General features: G+C 42.8%; 1 protein-coding gene across 3 annotated transcripts in view; it reads right to left on the bottom strand.

Moving 5' to 3' along the window:
• The window catches only part of LOC110526152 (cytoskeleton-associated protein 5), a 91,260-nt gene that overhangs the window by 7,832 nt on the left and 61,156 nt on the right, over nt 1–22,272 (bottom strand). For all 3 annotated transcript variants that reach the window (XM_036980427.1, XM_036980429.1, XM_036980428.1), the window contains 7 exons: nt 16,787–16,980; nt 13,738–13,913; nt 13,301–13,492; nt 12,678–12,798; nt 12,302–12,481; nt 8,352–8,539; nt 7,089–7,164 (listed from right to left, as the gene is read on the bottom strand). In XM_036980427.1, the coding sequence (XP_036836322.1) occupies nt 7,089–7,164; nt 8,352–8,539; nt 12,302–12,481; nt 12,678–12,798; nt 13,301–13,492; nt 13,738–13,913; nt 16,787–16,980 (1,127 nt within the window). The remainder of the gene's footprint in view (nt 1–7,088; nt 7,165–8,351; nt 8,540–12,301; nt 12,482–12,677; nt 12,799–13,300; nt 13,493–13,737; nt 13,914–16,786; nt 16,981–22,272) is intronic.

The following is a 22,272-nucleotide window of genomic DNA, read 5'->3' as shown; positions in this document are numbered from 1 at the left end:
TGCGCGCGCGTGCGTGCGCGCCATCGTGCATACATTTATTTTGTCCCCCCACACCAAACGCGATCACGACACGCAGGTTAAAATATCAAAACAAACACCCAATTACATTAATTTGGGGACAGGTCAAAAAGCATTAAACATTTATGGCAATTTAGTTAGCTAGTTTGCACTTGCTAGCACTAGCTAATTTGTCCTGGGATATAAACAACGAGTTGTTATTTTACCTGAAATGCACAAGGTCCTCCACTTCACCAATTAATCCACACAAAAAGGTCAACCAAATAGTTTCTAGTCATCTCTCCTCCTTCCAGGCCTTTTTTCTCCAGACTTTATATTGCGATTGGCAACTTTCATAAATTAGGTGCATTACCGCCACTGACCTCGTTTGTATTTCAGTCACCAACGTGGGTATAACCAATGAGGAGATGGCCCGTGGGTATCTACTTCTTTAAACCAATGAGGAGATGGGAGAGGCTGGACTTGCAGCGCGATCTGAGTCACAAATAGAACTGACTATTTTAGCCCGTGGCAACGCAGACGCTCGTTGGCACGCGCGAGCAGTGTGGGTGCAATAATTGAATAGATTACTCAATTTATTTTTGCAACGCTCGCGCACGCGACACGAGCGGTGTAGTCAGCCTGTTATATTGACGATTAAACAGAGGGTGTTCTTTAATAAGCCTCTCCAACAATCCAGGAAGATTACTTTTTTCAATCTTTATTAACGACATGCCACTGGCTTTGAGTAAAGCCATTGTGACCATGTATGCAGATGACTCAACACTATACGAGTCAGCTACTACAGCAACTGAAATGACTGCAACACTACATAGATCTGCACCTAGTTTCAGAATGTGTGGCAAGGAATAAGTTAGTCCTAAATATTTCCAAAACTAAAAGGCATTGTATTTGGGACAAATCATTCACAAAACCCTACACTTAAACTAAATCTTGTAATGAATAATGTGGAAAATGAGCACGTTGAGGTGAATAAACTGCTTGCTTGGAGTAACCCTGGATTGTAAACGGTCATGGTCAAAACATTGATACAACAGTAACTAAGATGGCGAAAAGTCTGTCCATAATAAACTGCTGCTCTACCTTAACAGTACTAACAACAAGGCAGGTCCTACAGGCCCTAGTTTTGTGGCACCTTGACTACTGTTCAGTTATGTGGTCAGGTGCCACAAAGAGAGGCTTAGGAAAATTGCAATTGGCTTAGTACAGGATAGCAGAGCTGGCCCTTGGATGTACACAGAAAGCTATCAATAATATGCATGTCAATCTCTCCTGGCTAAAAGTGGAGAGATATAACTAGTGATCAAGTCTATTTGTGAGAGGTATTGAAACACTTAAAAAGCACCGAGCTGTGTGTTTAAATGACTAGCACACAGCTCAGACACCCATGCAGAGTCCACAAGACATGCCACCAGAGCTCTTTTCACAGTCCAAGTCCAGAACAGACTATGGGAGGTACACAGTACGACAGAGCCATGACTACATGAAACTCTATTCCACATCAGATAACTGATGCAAGCAGTAGAAACAGATGTAAAAAATAAACCTTATGGAAAAGCGGGGACTGTGAAGCAACAAACATAAGTGCATACGCACAAAAAATATATAAACTCAGCAAAAAAAAAAAAAAACATCCTCACTGTCAACTGCGTTTTTTCAACAAAATTAACATGTGTAAATATGTGTATGACCATAACAAGATTGAACAAGATCCACAGATATGTGACTAACAGAAATTGAATAATGGGGAGGGGGGGGGGGGGGGTCAAAATCAAAAGTAAGTCAGTATCTGATGTGGCCACCAGCTGTACTAAGTACTGCAGTGTATCTCCTTCTCATGGACTAAACCCTATTTGCCAGTTCTTGCTGTGAGATGTTACCTCACTCTTCCACCAAGGCAAGTTCCTGATGGCCCTAGCCCTCACCAGCCGATCCAACAGGTCCCAGACAGGCGCAATGGGATTGAGATCCGGGCTCTTCGCTGGCCATGGCAGAACATGGACATTCCTGTCTTGAAGGAAATCACACACAGAACGAGCAGTATGGTTGGTGGAGTCATGCTGGAGGGTCATGTCAGGATGAGCCTGCAGGAAGGGTACCACATGAGGGAGGAGGATGTCTTCCCTGTAACGCACAGCGTTGAGATTGCCTGCAATGACAACAAGCTCAGTCCGATGATGCCGTGACACAATGCCCCAGACTATGACGGACCCTTCACCTCCAAATCAATCCCGCTCCAGAGTACAGGCCTTGGTGTAACGCTCATTCCTTCGACGATAAACGCGAATCTGACCACCCCGGTGAGATAAAAATGTGACTCGTCAATGAAGAGCACTTTTTGCCAGTCCTGTCTGGTCCAGCGACGGCGAGTTTGTGACCAAACGCGATTTTGCCGGTGATGTCTGGTGAGGACCTGCCTTTACAACAGGCCTACAAGCCCTCAGTCCAGCCTATTGTGGACAGTCTGAGCACTGATAGAGGGATTGTGTGTTCCTGGTGTAACTCGGGCAGTTGTTGCAATCCTGCACCTGTCCCGCAGGGGTGATGTTCGGATGTACCGATCCTGTGCAGGTGTTACGTGGTCTGCCACTGCGAGGATGATCAGCTGTCCATCCTGTTTCCCTGTAGCGCTGCCTTAGGCGTCTCACACTACAGACATTGCAATTTATTGCCTTGGCCACCTTCACAGTTCTCATGCCTCCTTGCAGCATGCCTAAGGCATGTTCACGAAGATAGATCCTGGGCATCTTTCTTTTGGGTTTTTTCCAGAGTCAGTAGAAAGGCCTCTTTGGTGTCTTAAGTTTTCATAACTGTGACCTTAATTGCCTACTGACTAAGCTGTTAGTGTCTTAACGGCCGTTCCACAGGTGCATGTTCATTAATTGTTTATGGTTCATTGAACAGGCATTGGAAACCCTTTACAACTAAGATCTGTGAAGTTTTTTGGATTTTTACGAATTATCTTTGAAAGACAGGGTCCTGAAAAAGAGCTGTTTCTTTTTTTGCTTAGTGAATATACAAACCTTTATTTAACTAGGCAAGTCAGTTAAGAACAAATTCTTATTTACAATGACGGCCTACCCCAGAAGACGCTGGGCCAATTCTGCGCTGCCATATGCGACTCCCAATCACGGTCGGATGTGAAACAGCCTGGATTCGAACCAGGGACTGTAGTGACGCCTCTTGCGCTGAGATGCTGCGCCACAGATATCGATTTTGTGTTGTAGATATGTGGTAGTGGAGCACGGGCCTGAGGGCGCACACTTAATGTGTTGTGAATTCTGTTATGAAAGTATTAGGTTTAAAAAAAAAATTGTAACTACCTTAATATTGTAGGACCCCAGGAAGAGTAGCTGCTACCTTGGCATAATAAATACAAACCAGTGCACCTGGAACCTACTACCACACCCCGTTCAAAGGTACTTAAATATTTTGTCTTGCCCATTCACCCTCTGAATGGCACACACACAATCCATGGCTCAATTGTCTCAAGGGTTAAAAATCTTTCTTAAACCTGTCTCCTTCCCTTAATCTTCAATAATTGAAGTGGATTTAACAGGTGACATCAATAAGGGATCATAGCTTTCACCTGGATTCACTTTGTCAGTCGATGTCAAGGAAAGAGCAGGTGTTCATAATGTTTTGTACAGTGTATACCCTGATGCCTAGTCACTTTACACCTATACATATCTACCCTACCACTCCAGTATGCCTGCACATTGAAAATATTGTATTGGCACTGACCCTGTATTTAGCTTACTTTGTGCTCGTATTGTTATTTCTTGTGTGTTTTTGTTCTACCAGACTATTTTTTATAAAAGTACTGAAATGTGATTACCACATTGTTGGGAAAGAGCAAGAAAGGCATTTTAATGAACTAGTCCACATGACAACTAAAAAAGTAAATAAATAAAACAGGACAGTGGAGAAAAAGGAAGAAATATAAAGTTGACAAATAGGTACAGTTGAAGTTGGAAGATTACATACACTTACGTTGGAGTCATTAAAACTCGTATTTCAACCACTCCACAAATGACTTGTTAAAGTATAGTTTTGGCAAGTCAGTTAGGACATCTACTTTGTTCATGACACAAGTAACTTTTCCAACAATTGTTTACAGAATTGTTTATTTCATCACAATTCCAGCGGGTCAGAAGTTTACATACACTTAGTTGACTGTGCCTTTAAAGAGCTTGGAAAATTCCAGAAAATTGTCACGTCTTCAGAAGCTTCTAATAGGCTAATTGACATCATTTGAGTCAATTGGATGTGTATTTCAAGGCCTACCTTCAAACGCAGTGCCTCTTTGCTTGACATCATAGGAAAACCAAAAGAAATCAGCCAAGACCTCAAAAATAATTGTAGACCTCCACAAGTCTGGTTCATCCGAGGGAGCAATTTCTAAACGCCTGAAGGTACCACGTTCATCTGTACAAACAATAGTACGCAAGTATAAACACCATGGGACCACACAGCCGTCATACCGCTCAGGAAGGAGATGCGTTCTGTCTCCTAGAGATGAATGTACTTTGGTGCTTAAAGTGCAAATCAATCCCAGAACAGCAAAGGACCTTGTGAAGATGCTGGAGGAAACAGGTACAAAAGTATCTACACTGCTCAAAAAAATAAAAGGGAACACTTAAACAACACAATGTAACTCCAAGTCAATCACACTTCTGTGAAATCAAACTGTCCACTTAGGAAGCAAGACTGATTGACAATAAATTTCACATGCTGTTGTGCAAATGGAATAGACAACAGGTGGAAATTATAGGCAATTAGCAAGACACCCCCAATAAAGGAGTGGTTATGCAGGTGGGGACCACAGACCACTTCTCAGCTCCTATGCTTCCTGGCTGATGTTTTGGTCACTTTTGAATGCTAGCAGTGCTTTCACTCTAGTGGTAGCATGAGACGGAGTCTACAACCCACACAAGTGGCTCAGGTAGTGCAGCTCATCCAGGATGGCACATCAATGCGAGCTGTGGCAAGAAGGTTAGCTGTGTCTGTCAGCGTAGTGTCCTGAGCATGGAGGCGCTACCAGGAGACAGGCCAGTACATCAGGAGACGTGGAGGAGGCCGTAGGAGGGCAACAACCCAGCAGCAGGACCGCTACCTCCGCCTTTGTGCAAAGAGGAGCAGGAGGAGCACTGCCAGAGCCCTGGAAAATTACCTCCAGCAGGCCACAAATGTGCATGTGTCTGCTCAAACGGTCAGAAACAGACTCCATGAGGGTGGTATGAGGGCCCGACGTCCACAGGTGGGGGTTGTGCTTACAGCCCAACACCGTGCAGGACGTTTTTCATTTGCCAGAGAACACTAAGATTGGTAAATTCCCCACTGGCGCCCTGTGCTCTTCACAGATGAAAGCAGGTTCACACTGAGCACACGTGACAGTCTGGATACGCCGTGGAGAACGTTCTGCTGCCTGCAACATCCTCCAGCATGACCGGTTTGGCGGTGGGTCAGTCATGGTGTGGGGTGGCATTTCTTTGGGGGGCCTCCATGTGCTCGCCAGAGGTAGCCTGACTGCCATTAGGTACCGAGATGAGATCCTCAGACCCCTTGTGAGACCATATGCTGGTGCGGTTGGCCCTGGGTTCCGCCTAATGCAAGACAATGCTAGACCTCATGTGGCTGGAGTGTGTCAGCAGTTCCTACAAGAGGAAGGCATTGAGGCTATGGACTGGCCCGCCCGTTCACCAGACCTGAATCCAATTGAGCACATCTGGGACATCATGTCTCGCTCCATCCACCAACGCCACTTTGCGCCACAGACTGTCCAGGAGTTGGCAGATGCTTTAGTCCAGGTCTGGGAGGAGATCCCTCAGGAGACCATCCCCCACCTCACCAGGAGCATGCCCAGGCGTTGTAGGGAGGTCATACAGGCACGTGTAGGCCACACACACTACTGAGCCTCATTTTGACTTGTTTTAAGGACATTACATCAAAGTTGGATCAGCCTGTAGTGAGGTATTCCACTTTAATTTTGAGTGTGACTCCAAATCCAGACCTCATGGGTTGATAAATTTGATTTCCATTGATGATTTTTGTGTGATTTTGTTGTCAGCACAATCAACTATGTAAAGAAAAAAGTATTTAAGAATAATATTTAATTCATTCAGATCTAGGATGTGTTATTTTAGTGTTCCCTTTATTTTTTTGAGCAGTGTATATCCAAATAACCTGAAAGGCCGCTCAGCAAGGAAGAAGCCACTGCTCCAAAACCACCATAAAAAAAGCCATGGTTTTAACTGCACATGGGCTAAAGATCGTACTTTTTCAAGAAATGTCCCCTGGCCTAATGAAACAAAAATAGAACTGTTAGGCCATAATGACCAGCATTATGTTTGGAGGAAAAAGGGGGAGGCTTGCAAGCAGAAGAACACCATCCCAACCGTGAAGCACAGTGGTGGCAGCATTATGTTGTGGTGCTGCAGTTCAAAATAGATGGCTTCATGAGGTAGGAAAATTATGTGGATATATTGAAGCAATATCAAGACATCAGTCAGGAAGTTAAAGCTTGGTCGCAATTGGGTCTTCCAAATGGACAATGACCCCAAGCATACTTCCAAAGTTGTGGCAAAATGGCTTAAGGACAACAAAGTCAAGGTACTGGAGTGGTCATCAAAAAACATTTGTGGGCAGAACTGAAAAAGCGTGTGTGAGCAAGGAGGCCTACAAACCTGACTCAGTTACACCAGCTCTGTCAGGAGGAATGGGCCAAAATTCACGCAACTTATTGTGGGAAGCTTGTGGAAGGTCGCCCGAAACGTTTGACCCAAGTTAAACAATTTAAAGGCAGTGCTACCAAAAACTAATTGTGTAGGTAAACTTCTGACCCACTGGGAATGTGATGAAAGAAAAGCTGAAATAAATCATTCTCTATGATTATTCTGATATTTCACATTCTTAAAACAAAGTGGTGACCCTAACTGACCTAAGACAGGGACTTTTTACTCGGCTTAAATGTCAGGAATTGTGAAAACGGAGTTTAAATGTATTTGGCTAAGGTGCATGTAAACTTCCGACTTCAACTGTATGTTTTTCACAAATTGGAACACACATACCTTCATGATGAGTTCAGAGAATTTGGGGGAGCCAGCAGAGGACAGGAGGCTGTCCTGCAGTAGCACCAGAAGAGCACTGGAGAGAAAGAGGTGACAGCACATTAATAAACATAACAGTAACTGCCAGAATACCATCTGATACGTCTTCTTCAATTCTGCATCCTACAAGTGAATACACTAATACAATTTGATTGTTACAGGTCCGTTTTATCCAGTGTGCAGTAAACCACACAGGGGGGGGGGGGGGGGGGCATGGCCTTATTTCTATTACAGCACATTGGATGTGTTATAACGTAGGTGCACAGGTCGAGAGAAATGTAAGTAGTTAAGGTGACTGACAGTGACACATGCAATACCGCCTTGCACACAAGCCTGCATCTAGCTGATCTGAGGTGTAATCATTATTCCCAACAGTTGCAAATACACGTTCTATTGGACAAATTCAGGTCGGTCCCACCACGTTTTTGTTTCCTTCCGTTTAGCAACTGAATCGGCGGAATGAATACACCTGTGATCACCCGCACACACAGTTCACTTCCATAGCAGCCAAATACAGCATCACTTTACGTCTTGCATCTATGCGCTTTCCTCTTCTCACCTTCTCCCTTGGTCTTCAGTGCACAACACAACAGCCTGTGAGCAGGCGCAAAAACCTATCCAAGCCAAGCCTTCATACCATAGTGGCTAACCAGCCTACATTGTCACCATATTAATCTTAGTCAACAAACTAGATTTAAACCGCGTTAGTAAACCCACAATCCAATCCATGTGTACAATCATGCAGTAGTGTACAGCAAGCAGTTACACCGGCCGGCCCTGGTAACAATAAATTAATAAAACCAGAAGCTTATCTTGACCTGGAAGTTGCAGTGTTTGATAGCTAACAAATATAATTTATGAGTCAGGTTGTTGAGTCGGACAAATTAGCTGCATTAGATAAGTTCTGCTGCTTGTCTTAAGTTTTTCCCGGAAGTCATTATAAAATCACTAAGTCGATGGAAGGGGGTGAGAACCATGAGCCGCCTAGGTTTTGTATTGAAGTCAATGTACCCAGAGGACAGACACAAGTTGTCCTGCGGCTACACCATGGTGCTACCCTAGAGGGTGCTGTTGAGGCTACTGTAGAGCTTCACTGCAAAACAGTGTTTTAATCAGTTATTTGGTGACGTTAATATATTTAGTATAGTTATCTAAAAAAAGGAAACATTTAATGTTTCACTATTTTAATTTCAAAACCAGTAGAATTCTCCTCCCGACACACACCTGAGTATGTTGGTCTGGTCTGAGGTCTCGAAGAGTCGTCTCAGCAGCATGTTAACAGAGCGGATGAGCTGCTGTCCCTCCTGGCTCTCCTCTATCCGGGGGTCCAGCAGAACTGTCACCAGACCCTGGACAAGGTCCTTAAGCACCCCCATGGAGGCTTCCCTTGCCAGCCGCGCCACACCAAACAACTAGGGAGAGATGGTATAATGTACACTATTATTATAAGTAGACCCTGACGGAAATAATGTGCAAATATGTTGTTTTTGTCTTACTCTCAATCACCTTAAAATGCAGTGTATTCATGTGTGGCTGAACAAAGCCCAATTTATTCAACTACAATCTCTATCACATAAGTCTATATGAAAGATCTAAAACAGACAGAATCTTAAATATGAACAAAAAAATAAAAACAGGAATGGGAAATTATTTAATTAAATGGCTACAACTATGTTACAGTTTAATAAAAATGTATTGAGAAACACTGGCTGCGGTTTTTATTTTATAAACATTTTTTTTTTTTTTACATAACTACTGCTCACTTAACTACAATATCTAAGTCTAAACCATGCTTGAAACTCCAGTTCTAACTGAATTTGTAAAACAATGCCACTCGCACAATTGGAGTAAATAAATAAGTCGGCAATGGAAAACTGACCCCCCACTAACAAAATCCAAAACAGCTTTTAAGTTCTCATGATTTCATTAAGAATCACTTCCCCTGATTGCTTGTCAGAATAAATGTTTCCCTACCTATGGCTCTCGCAACTTGAATGAAACACACAAGCCGACTAGGTATGTAGCAACTAATATGGCAGCAACTAAAGATTAGCCGACACCACATAAAACACTGGCTGTTTTTGTTCCAATGCAATGTGAAGGGAAGGTCCTGCTTGTGCAATAGCAATATCCATTACAGACAGGTTGTATAGCCTTCATAATATAATTGATCTAGCCATCTATAGTGGGGGGAACAAGTATTTGATAACCTGCAAAATCGGCAGTGTTTCCTACTTACAAAGCGTGTAGAGGCCTGCAATTTTTTATCATAGGTACACTTCAACTGTGAGAGACGGTATCTAAAACAAAAATCCAGTAAGTAATTGCAGCTTTTGCAGTGCACAACACTACGCAGTCAAAGCAGTACATTAAATAAATGGTATTAGTGCTCCAACTCAGTGTGCTCTTCAGTTATCTTAGGTCAACAATGCACTGCAGGATAGCAAGCAAACATGGGGTGTGCCTAACTGATGTGGACGTGTGAAGGCTGGATAAATGGGAGCAGCCAGGACCCTTGTAGTGATGCAAGGCTTCAGTAAATCCCTAATCCCCCCAAAATGCAAAATCAGAGCTCCCCTACCACGTAACGAGACGGAGAGGCCTCCTCTAACTCCAACCTTTTAGGCAAATGATTCCAATTGGAGGACAGTAGCAGCTTCTAATTAGTACAAGTTGAAGAAAATGGATAACCTATAATAGCTGTATTACATTTTCTATCAGACCTGGCTGAGATGTCTTAGAATACAGTTTATTTTGTTTTCTTCACCTATAATAAAAATACATTACCAAAGATATGTGGACACCTGCTCGAACATCTCATTCCAAAAGCATGGACATTCATTTGGAGTTGGTCCCCTCTTTGCAGCTATAACAGCCGCCACTCTTCTGGGAAGGCTTTCCACTAGATGTTAGAACATTGCTGACTGACTGACCTTGCTTCCATTCAGCCACGAGAGCTTTATTGAGGTCGGGGACTGAAGTTGGGCGATTAGACCTGGCTCGCAGTCAGCATTGTAAGTCACTCCAAAGCTGTTCGATGGGGTTGAGGTTAGGGCTCTGCAGGTCAGTCAAGTTATCCCACACTGAGTGACAATTATTTTACTGTTTTCGTGACATCCAAATTGGTAGTTATATTCTTGTCCCATTGCTGCAACTCCCATACAGAAGTGAAGGTCGAGAGCCACGCATCGTCCGAAACAAGACCCTGCCAAGCAGCACTGCTTCTTGAGACAGCTCGCTTAACCCGGGAGCCAGACGCATCAATGTGTCAGAGGAAACGCAGTAAAACTGGCAAGTGCCCGGCCCGCCACAGGAGTCGCTAGAGCACGATGCCAGACAAACCCTCCCCTAACCCGGACGATGGTGAGCCAAATTGTGCGCTGCCTCATGGGTCTCCCAGTCGCAGCCGGCTGCGCCACAGCCCATGATCGTACCTGGATGTGTAGTGATGCCTCAAGCACTGCCTAAGACCGCTGCACCACTCGGGAGGCCCTGACAAACCATTTCTATATGGCCCTCACTTTGTGCATTTTCATGCTGAAACAGGGAAGGGCCTTCCCCAAACTGTTGCCACAAAGTTGGAAGCACAGAATCTAGAATGTCATTGTATGCTGTAACATTAGGATTTCACTTCACTGGAATTAAAGGGCCTAGCCCGAACCATGTAAAAATAGCCCCAGACAATTATTTGTCCACCAAACTTTATATTTGGTACGATGCAGTCGGGCAGGTAGCGTTGTCACGGCATCCGCCAAACCCAGAGTCATCCATTGGGATTGCCAGATGGTGAAGCGTGATTCATCACTCCAGAGAACGCGTTTCCACTGCTCCACAGTCCAAGTAAGCTTTACAACACTCCAGCCGACGCTTGTCATTGCCCATGGTGATCATAGGCTTGTATGCAGCTGTCGACGAACAGTTCTTGTGCAGACGTTGCTTCCAGCGGCGGTTTCTGTACTGAGTGTTGCAACTGAGGACAGATTTTATGCCCTACGCTCTTCAGCACATGGCAGTCCCGTTCTGTGAGCTTGTGTGGCCTACCACTTTGCGGATGAGCAGTTGTTGCTCCTAGACGTTTCCACTTCACAATAACAGCACTTAATTGACTGGTTCCTCTCTAGCAGGGCAGAAATTTTATGAACTGACTTGATGGAATGGTGGCATCTAATGGCGATGCCATCTTGAGTCACTGAGCGCTTCAGTAAAGCCATTCTACTGCCAAAGTTCAACTATGGAGATAGCGCACACAGCCATGCTATTATATACCAACAAGTGTGGCTGAAATAGCCAAATCCACCCATTTGAAGAGGTTTCCACATACGCTATATATACACAAAAGTATATTGTACCTACAACTCAATAAAATATTTGTTTAACCCCTTTGGGCTAGGGGGCAGTATTTTGACATCTGGTTGAAAAGGATGCCCAAAGTAAACTGCCTGTTTCTCAGGCCCAGAAGCTAGGATATGCATATAATCTGTCGTGAAAGACAACGATTCTCCGTGTTACATGGTACCATTTATTTACATATTAGGGTACCTAAGGTTTGATTATAAACGTTGTTTGACTTGTTTGGAGAAGTTTATTGGTAACGTTTGCGATTCATTTTGGAGGGAAACCGGTGGATTGTTGAATGAAGTGCGCCAGCTAAACTGAGTTTTTCGGGATATAAAGGACTTTATCAAACAAAAGGACCATTTGTAATGTAGCTGTGACCTTTTGGAGTGCCAACAGAAGATCTTCAAAAGGTAAGTCATTTTATTTTATCGCTATTTCTGACTTTCGTGGCGCACCTGCCTGGTTGAAATATGTGGGGCGCTGTACTCAGATAATCGCACGGTGTGCTTTTGCAGTAAAGCCCTTTTGAAATCTGACAGAGGCTGGATTAACAAAAAGTTAAGCTTTTTTTCTGATGTATGACACCTGTATTTTCATGAATGTTAAATATTTATATTTCTGTAATTTGAATTTGGTGCTCTGCAATTTCACCAGATGTTGTCGAGGTGGGTCGCTAGCGGAACGGCAGAAAGGTTCATTGAAACGGCTTCAATTAGGGCCAAATATGAACAATCTCAATTTAAAATTTCTCAATTACAGCAAATCATGCTATTAACAGAATTCATTTATTTATTTTATGACAGCCCTAACACACACACATTTCGTCCCATACTCACTGTAAGCATGTTTCCAATAGCACAGCTGTAAAGTTTGAAGATGTCCTCCCTGGGAAGGCGTGTGTCAGCCATGTGTGTGCTGTGGGCCAGACGGAGCTGGAGGGAGGTAGCGATGAGGAACTGATCTGTGTGACCAACCATCACCTCCGCAATGCTTTCCTGACGAAGCACCTCGTCTATCTACAGGGGGAGAGGAGAGAAGGTAATTGAAATACAACTAAGTGAGGGTGAGAGAAAGAAGAGATATGGGTGAGCATGTGGGTGCATTCATGTGTGTATAGCCGCATCCAGGCACACGCGCACACACAATAGCACATACGTGTACACAAATAAACTAAACCTTTGGATTTGTAGCAGAACGATTGTGTGTGTGTACCTGTGCAAGGGCCTTCATGCTAGTGTTAATATCACCAGAGGCCACCTGGGAGATAACCAGGTTGATGGTGGAGGAGGGACCTGCGTGCAGCTCATCAAAGTGGGTGGGAACTGGGCGAAGCCTGTGGAGGAAGGACACCGTCACAGAGGCACAGGACGACAAGTGTAGTGCAGTGCTTGGGCTCTGACATGTAGTGGGTGAATGGGTGAGAGCGTATGTAACTTAGTTGGGCAAGAGTTGCTTGCTGAGTTGCAGCGTTTGTCAACTCAGACCTGGGTTATGAGATACATTACCAACACTACATTATCAAGAGTATGTAGACACCTGCTCATTTAACATCTCATTCCAAAATCATGGGCATTAATATGGAGTTGGTCCCCTCTTTGCTGCTATAATAGCCTTCACTCTTCTGGGAAGGCTTTCCACTAGATGTTGGAACATTTCTGCTGGGACTTGCTTACATTCAGCCACAGGAGCATTAGTGAGGTTGGACACAGGCTGAAAGCCTTATCCACTCATTTAAAGGTCACATACTGTCCACATACTTTTGTATATATAGTGTAACTGTTTGATGCACCAGGTCAGGCAGCTAACTGACAAAGGGGTGTGTAGTAAACTCTTACTTGGGCTCTGGGATGATAACAGGGTCTAGCAAGTCCCCTAGTTTGTGTTTAACCAGATCAGGCAGCACAACAGACGTTTGGTCACTCTCCAGCTGCTCCAGCAGATCCAGGTCCAGATGGAACTCCCCAACAGAGCAAACATGGGAGGGCTCAGCCTGCTGGGACTGGCCCAGAGCATTCAGACGGATCTGACTGGAAGGGGGAGAAAAACATAAGGGCAGACAAAAAAAGCGAAACATTTGAAATCACGTTTGTGCCAGTATTACTTAAATTAACCCACAAAGCTTTCATCTTTTTGTGAAAATATTTCAATGTCAAAGGAACACAGTCAAATAAGGTAGTAGAAAACATAAGTGAAAAGGTGGGTGAAGAGAATACAGCTCGAGATACAAGTAATGTATTCTCGGTACAGATTAATTGAGGGGAAGGTTGCATACCTGAGTTTTATAGGGGGTTGCGCTCTGTTGGAGGGCTTCTGTGGGAGGCTGGCATTGGGGTGAGTGGGCAGAGCCTTCTCTTCCCCCTGTTTGGGGGTAGGGGCTGTGGAGGCTAGGGTTTTCTTCGCTGAGCGTTTGATCCTCTCCTCCAACATGCTCATGTCCTTCTCCGACAGCTAAAGGAGGACGAAGCGCAGTCGGACTGATCGACAATGGCTACACAGCAGTTGGACTGCGCAGAAACATTGACAAATCACAACTCTGTGCAGAGCCCTACATCAACCGATCCCAAGAAACACTTAGGATATGACACCAACACTTGTAAGCACATAATTTGAATTAGAGGTGTGAGGTTTAAACCGCTATAAAATTCAATTCAATTCACAATGCAGAATGGTCCCATTTCGTATATGACCACCAGGGCTAGGCAATTAAATCTACCGCAGTCATATACCCTTGAAAGTGCCTTGGCTACGGCATGTTTGTCTGCAAGGGTACACTGCTGCTTTTTAAATGACGACAAATCCCGCTTCAAAAGCGACAGTAACGTACATCACTAGGCAACCAGAATTGTCAATCAAATAATCGAGCTGCTTGCGCACAGACCACTCTCTCCTAAATAAAGTACTTTAAAGTTAGTTAAATACTGTGACTTAACACATTTAGTATAAAGAAAACATCTGCTGGGAATCAACTAAGAATCAGTATTTTTGGAACAAGAGAAAAATGATTAGTACTTCTAACACAGAACACTTGCATCTTTCATAGTGAGGGCAAGGGCAATGTGGAGGCAGTTTAGCCACCAGGCAGAAGCCTGCACTAGGCTCATTTAAATAAACAATCAAAAGCTGTCTCGCAATTGAATGCTGTATTAACAATTTCTTGGCTTGGAATGTCCCGCAACTTCAGTAAAGGAAGGCTTATCAACAATGAATAGGATAAGATATTTTACATACAACAGCCTGAACTCACACAGAAGAGAAAGCACAGGCAAGCCCAGTTGCACTGATTTTAACAGAATTGTCTTATATATACAGTTGAAGTCAGAAGTTTACATACACCTTAGCCAAATACATTAAAGTTTTTCACAATTCCTGACATTTAATCCATGTAAAAATTCCCGGTCTTCGGTCAGTTAGGATCACCACTTTATTTTAAGAATGTGAAATCTAAAAAAAGAGAATGATTTATTTCAGCTTTTATTTCTTTCATCACATTCCCAGTGGGTCAGAGGTTTACATTCACTCAATTAGTATTTGGTAGCATTGCCTTTAAATTGTTTGACTTAGGACGTTTTGGGTAGCTTTCCACAAACTTCCCACAATAAGTGAATTTTTGGCCCATTCCTCCTGACAGAGCTGGTTTAACTGAGTCAGGTTTGTAGGTCTCCTTGCTCACCCACACTTTTTCAGTTCTGCCCACAAAGTTTATGGGATTGAGGTCAGGGCTTTGTGATGGCCACTAATACCTCGACTTTGTTGCCCTTAAGCCATTTTGCCACAACTTGGAAGTATGCTTGGGGTCATTGTCCATTTGGAAGACCCATTTGCAACCAAGCTTTAACTTCCTGACTGATATATTGAGATGTTGCTTCAATATATCCACAATTTTCCTTTCCTCATGATGCCATCTATTTTGTGAAGTGCACCAGTCCCTCCTGCAGCAAAGCACCCCCACAACATGATGCTGCCACCCACGTGCTTCGCGGTTGGGATGATGTTCTTCGGCTTGCAAGCCTCCCCCTTTTTCCTCCAAACATAATGATGGTCATTATGGACCAACAGTTGAATTTGTGTTTCAACAGACCAGAGGACATTTCTCCAAAAAGTACGATCTTCGTCCCCATGTGCAGTTGCAAACCGTAGTCTGGCTTATTTATGGCGGTTTTGGAGCAGTGGCTTCTTCCTTGCTGAGCGGCCTTTCAGGTTATGTGGATATAGGACTCATTTTTACTGTGGATATAGATACTTTTGTACCCGTTTTTTCCAGCATCTTCACAAGATCCTTTGCTGTTCTCCTGGGATTGATTTGCACTTTTCGCACCAACGTACGTTCATCTCAAGGAGACAGAACGCGTTTCCATCCTGAGCGGTATGATGGCTGCGTGGTCCCATGGTGTTTATACTTGCGTACTATTGTTTGTACAGATGAACGTGGTACCTTCAGGCTTTTGGAAATTGCTCCCAAGGATGAACCAGACTTGGAGGTCTACAATTATTTTTCTGAGGTCTTGGCTGATTTCCTTTGGTTTTCCCATGATGTCAAGCAAAGAGCAGCATTTTTTTGAGTTTGACTTGCCAAAACTATAGTTTGTTAACAAGAAATTTGTTGAGTGGTTCAAAAACAAGTTAATGACTTCAACCTCAGTGTATGTAAACTTCCGACTTCAACTGTATATTGTTTTTCCATTAGGGAATTTTCTTCACGTTAAGGATGCCGATTTCATTTTGACATTCACACCCCTAATTTGAATAGCAAGCAGTTTCATCGGAATACAAAATATGAACACAAGAACATAAAATGGACAGCGTTAACAATGTTGGCATGTATTTGTTAGCACATACAAGGGAGAGACAGTTAAGTCAGGTTGGAGGAGTGCTGTTATTTTCAAAGCAAGGACTTCAAAATTGCTTACAATTCCTCACCGTCAAGTTGCCAAAAAGAATCCTCTATCCATCGTTCTTGGAATTTTATGCTCCCTGAATGTCTAGCTTTCATTTTGGTGATCGTTAGCAAGCAGGACAGAAAATAGATGATGAACCTACATATGTTTATTTATTTTACTCAAACCACCAACATGCTGCATTGAAACGACTTGTGGCCGCGGGCCTCATCTTTAACACCATTGCACGAACATGACAAGTCTATCGGATGGTGGATGGCGGGTCAGATGGCCCGTGTACATACAGAACTAGCGAAACTCTTATGCCGTTTATAGACGTGATCTGTTGCTGGAAGTGACAATGTGTATGTTTGTGTTGTCTCACATCCATAGACTAACTCGTAATGTGGGTGTAGTTTAAGAGTGAGACTGCGGAGTGAAACCTACATGGCCGATGAGTTTGTAGACTTGCTCGCCGCAGACGTTGTAGACCGTCACCACGGTATTGAGGGCTGTGTTGCGGACGGACGTGTCTCGGTCTCCAATGTGTACAGCAATCTCTTTCAGGGACTTGGCGGCAGTCGGCTGGCAGACAGACATGCCGTAAAATCCAATGAGACAACCCAGCTCCTCCAAGCACTCTGAGGACGGGAGAGACAATTCCAGGGAGTTAGATTGATAGAGAACACCATCTTTGTAATAAAATGAGCCAACATTGCCTTTGAATATGAACATTGTGGTATGTAGTCCTGGGGTAGGTTAAGGCATTTAAAGTCATTTTTAATAGTATGACAAAAAAAATCCCTGTTTAAGACTGAGTCACATGGGTGTCCCCCCAGAGAGTATATAGGACACTAATTTAGTAGCTAGTTAGCCATCTAGCTAAGTGGTAGCTTCTTCCAAAAATGAAGCATTCGCTTGGTGACAGCAGAGAATCCCTTCCAGGATCAATAGCCTTGCTGGCTATTTGTTATGTCCATGCAGCAAACGGAGTAGCATTTGAGTTTCTTGTATAGTTAAGTCAGAAACTGTATAAAATGTTCGCAACGCGGTCGTTAGCATTCTACATGCACTTGTTAGCTTGGAAAACAGCAGCCCCATTGTGTTCATTGCTAGTATACCGAAAATCCCAGTAAGACATCTGTAAGAAGGTATGACAATCTGGATACCACCGAAGCCTATTAGCAGCTTACTAATGACATACAGCTATAGCAAGAGAACATTACAATAACTGATCAATTAACATAGGTCTACTAAACAAGACAATAGCAGAAATGGAAACAACTTACTGAAATGAAGGTGAGACCCTAGTTTCAAACTCCGGGTAAACCCTCTGCTTATACCTTTTGTAAGGCAGCAACTGTGAGCTTTTCCCATAGGAAAACAAGTAGCAGCCTTGCTACTACGAGTCACACGTGCACATTTCTGGTGAGAAATAGTGCACCAACCAATCCTTAATGTACACCCACTTGAGCAACAGAGATGGCTAAACCTCCATATTCAAAGTTTAGCTTGTTTACACAGGTCTGAAAATGAGGGCTGGACAAAATGTATTTGCATGCATCATGAACAAAATTCAAGGCAAGTCTTTGAATCCTTAACAAAATGCCAAATTCTTCCAGTTACAATCACAGCAGAGTAATTTTACAGAAAAGGACGTAGGATGATTATACAAAGTGTAAATACATATATATTTCACCATGCATTGTAAATATTTAGATACATCAAGTATAGGTTTGATTCCCATTCCTGGGGAAAAGAAAGTCCTACTGCTGGTCCTCAAATAACGCATACATGACGAAGTAAATCTTAACAGTGCATATTAAACATTTTAATGTACAGTACCAGTGAAAAGTTGACACCTACTCATGCAAGGTTTTTTTTTTTTTTACTGTTTTCTACATCATTGAATAGTGAAGACATCAACACTGAAATAACAGATGGGATCATGTTGTAACCAAATATTTTATATATTTGAGATTCTTTAGTAGTAGCCACCCTTTGCCTTGATCACAGCGTTGCACACTATTGGCATTCTCTCAACCAGCTGCATGATGTAGTCACCTGGAATAAATGTCAATTAACAAGTGTGCCTTTTTAAAAATACAGGTTTTTCTCATTGAGAACATTTTCCAAGAGAGACCTGGTCCAATAGCAGCAGAGGGAACAACGTTTCAGACAAAACTTACATACACTAACATTAAACAAAAACAGTACAACAATTACATAAGTTAAAAACATGAAAGTCTTGACTAACAGCTGTCGTAAAGACAATCACATACATCGATCAAGTGTTTAAACTCCACCAACGAAACTACTTGTTAAGTCCTTGCAGCAAACGGAGTAGCATTTGAGTTACTTGTATAGTTAAGTCAGAAACTGTATAAAATGTTTGCATTTTAAATCATAACAATGCATATTAACTTAAGTTAATTTGGGTAATTGATTTCGTTCTTAATGCATTTGAGCCAATCAGTTGTGTTGTGACAAAGTAGGGGTGGTATACAGAATATATCCCTATTTGGTTAAAGACCAAGTCCATGTTTTGGCCAGAAGAGCTCAAATAAGCAAAGAGAAAACAGTCCATCATTACTTTAAGACAAGGTCAGTCAATCGGAACATTTCAAGAACTTTTAAAGTTTCTTCAAGTGCAGTTGAAATAACCATCATGCTCTATGATGAAACTGGCTCTCATGAGGACCGCCACAGGAAGGGAAAACCCAGAGTTACCTCAGCTGGAGAGGATAAACTCATTAGGAGTTACCAGCCTCAGAAATAGCAGCACAAATAAATTATTCAGAGTTCAAATAATAGACATCGACAGTTCAGAGGAACCTGTGTGAAGCAGGCCTTCATGGTCAAATTACGGCAAAGAAACCACTACTAAAATACAACAATAAGAAGAAGAGACTTGCTTGGGCCAAGAAACACAAGCAATGGAAATCTGTCCTTTGTTCTGATGAGTCCAAAGGAGAGTTTGTTACAACCGCTGTGTCTTTGTGAGACGCAGAGTAGGTGAACAGATGATCACCCCATGCTTCACGGGGGAACCACGCATGCGGAGGTGGTAAGATGGTGCTTTGTTGGTGACACTGCCTTATTTAGAATTCAAGGCACACTTAACCAGCATGGCTACCACAGCATTCTGCAGCGACACACCATGCCATCTGGTTTGCGCTTATTGGGACTATCATTTGTTTTTCAACAGGACAATGGCCCAACACACACCTCCAGGCTATGTAAAGGCTATTTGACCAAGAGTGATGAGTGCTGCATCAGATGACCTGACCTCCACAATCACTCTGCCTCAACCCAATTGAAATGGTTTGGGATGAGTTGGACCGCAGTTAACAAAAAGCAGCCAAGTGCTCAGCATATGTGGAAACTCCTTCAAGACTGTTGGAAAAGCATTCCTCATGAAGCTGCTTTGAGAGAATTCCAAGAGTGTGCAAAGCTGTCAAGGCAAAGGGTGGCTACTTTGAAGAATCATAAATTGGTTACTACATGATTCCATGTGTTATTTTATAGTTGATGTTTTCATATTATAGAAAATAGTAAAAATAAAGATTAATTTGATTGATTGAGTAGGTGTCCAAACTTTTGACTGGTACTGTCTATGTAATATACGGTGCCCTGCATAATTATTGGGGCAGTGACACATTTTTTTGTCTATACTCTAGCATTTTGGATTTGAAATATGCCTGTACACGTACAGTATTCATACCGATCTGGTCGGCACAGGGACGTCGGCCCGCACTGAACCCGAATCAACACAATATATATGTAAAAATAAAATAAGACACTAGGCCTATAGGCTACGTCTACGCTGCGTTGTATACCATTGCCTCGTGAGGCCGGGTGCTTGCAGGCTGACTCCGGTCGTTAGTTGAACAGTGTTTCCTCCGACACATCGGTGGCTGGCTTCCTAGTTAAGCGGGCGTGCGTTAAGGAGCGGCGTTAAGGAGCGCGGTTTGCCAGGTCATGTTTCAAAGGACACATGACTCGAGCTTTGCCTCTCCAGAGTGATGACCAGATTGTTTTTGGATTGCAATTGGATATCACGAAATTGGGGAGAAAAAGGGTAAAATACCAACAACAAAAATTATCAATAAAAAAAAATAGCATACAAATGGTCTTCCAACTGCTTCCCTCACTCTGATCCGACCATATGTATATGGAAATGGTTGTCCTCTGGGCCATTTGGAATGGGTCTCTATATTGAAAAATGCATATTTGTTCGAGGAGGAAAGCCCAAGGTCCGTTTTGGAACGGATCCACATTTTTTGATTTCTACTTAGAAGGCCCAACATTATCCGTCACAACAGACAATGCCAGGAACATTGTGAATGTCGTCACAGAAACTGGACTTAGGCCACAAATAGGATGCTTTTTAATTTGGTGTTTTTAGCCAAATAAAACAGAAATTAACAAGAGTAACTGTTGGCATGTCCTTTCCCCGCTGTACTGTAACTGAACCGTGACCCCAAAATCACAATACGTACTGTACCAAACCATGGGTTTGGTGAACCGTGAAATGATACAAATTAATACGAAGTTAGTGGACTTCTGATACCAGTCCCCCCATTCTTTGGGAGCACAAGTATTAAGACAAATGTGTGTATTAAAGTAGTCAAAGGTATAGTATTTGGTCCCATATTCCTAGCACACAAAGATGACATCAAGCTTGTGAAACAAACTTGTTGGATGCATTTGCTGTTTGTTTTTGTTGTGTTTCAGATTTTGTACACAATACAAATTGTCATTTTTGGAGTCACTTACTGTAAATAAGAACAGAATATTTCTAAACACTTCTACATTGTGAACACTACAATGATTACTGATAGTTGAATGAATAATGTTGAGTGAGAAACTTGACTCACAAATATCATACACCCCCAAAGCATACACAAGTACGTGGACAAAACTTCAAATTAGTGGATTTTTCTATTACAGCCACACCTGTTGCTCACAGGTGAATAAAATTGAGCACAACCATGCAATCTTCATAGACAAACCGCGGAAGTAGAATGGCCTTGCTGAAGAGCTCAGTGACTTTCAACGTGGCACCTTCATAGGACACCTTTCCAACAAGTCACTTGGTCAAATTTCAGCCCAGCTAGAGTTGCACCGGTCAACTGTAAGTGTTTTTGTATTTATTAAGGATATCAATTAGCTGCTGCCTTCCTGAGAGTAGGAAAAATTAAAGCAGTTATACAATAATAAAAAATAAACATTTCACAACAAAGTGTTTGTCATCAGGCCCCTACTCCACTACCACATATCTACAACACAATCCATGTGTATGTGTGTCTGTGTTGCTTCAGTCCCGCCTGTTCCATAAAGTGCATTTTTATCCGTTTAAAAAAAATCTGATTATACTGCTTGCATCAGTTACCGGATGTGGAATAGAGTTCCATGCAGTCGTGGCTCTATGTAGAACTGTGTGCCTCCCATTGTCTGTTGGACAGGGACTGTGAAGAAAGCTCTGGTGGCATGTCTTGTGGGGTATGCATGGGAGTCTGAGCTGTCGTTTAAACAGACAGCTCAGTGCATTCAACATTTCAATACCTCACAAATACTAGTAATGAAGTCAATCTCCTCCACTGAACCAGGAGAGATTGCCATGCATATTATAAATGCTTGTTCTCTGTGTACATCCAAGGGCCAGCCGTGCTGCCCTATTCTGAGTTAATTGCAATTTTCTTAAGTCCCTACCTGATGAGTAACCCCATCTTAGCTACTGTTGAATCAATAGGTTTTGACCATGACAGTCATCTCAACTTGCTCAATTTCCAAATTATGTATTACAAGATTTAGGGTTTGTCGAATTTGTCCCAAATACAATAGTTAAGTGTTGCAGTCATTTCAGTCGCTGTAGTAGCTGAAGTGCATAGTGTTGAGTCATCCACATAACTAGACACTTGCTTTACTCA

This window comes from Oncorhynchus mykiss, chromosome 6 (assembly GCF_013265735.2).
Source record: "Oncorhynchus mykiss isolate Arlee chromosome 6, USDA_OmykA_1.1, whole genome shotgun sequence".
In the NCBI taxonomy this organism is placed as follows: domain Eukaryota; kingdom Metazoa; phylum Chordata; class Actinopteri; order Salmoniformes; family Salmonidae; genus Oncorhynchus; species Oncorhynchus mykiss.
Note: the sequence above shows the minus strand (reverse complement) of the source record. Positions and strands in the feature narration are given on the sequence as shown.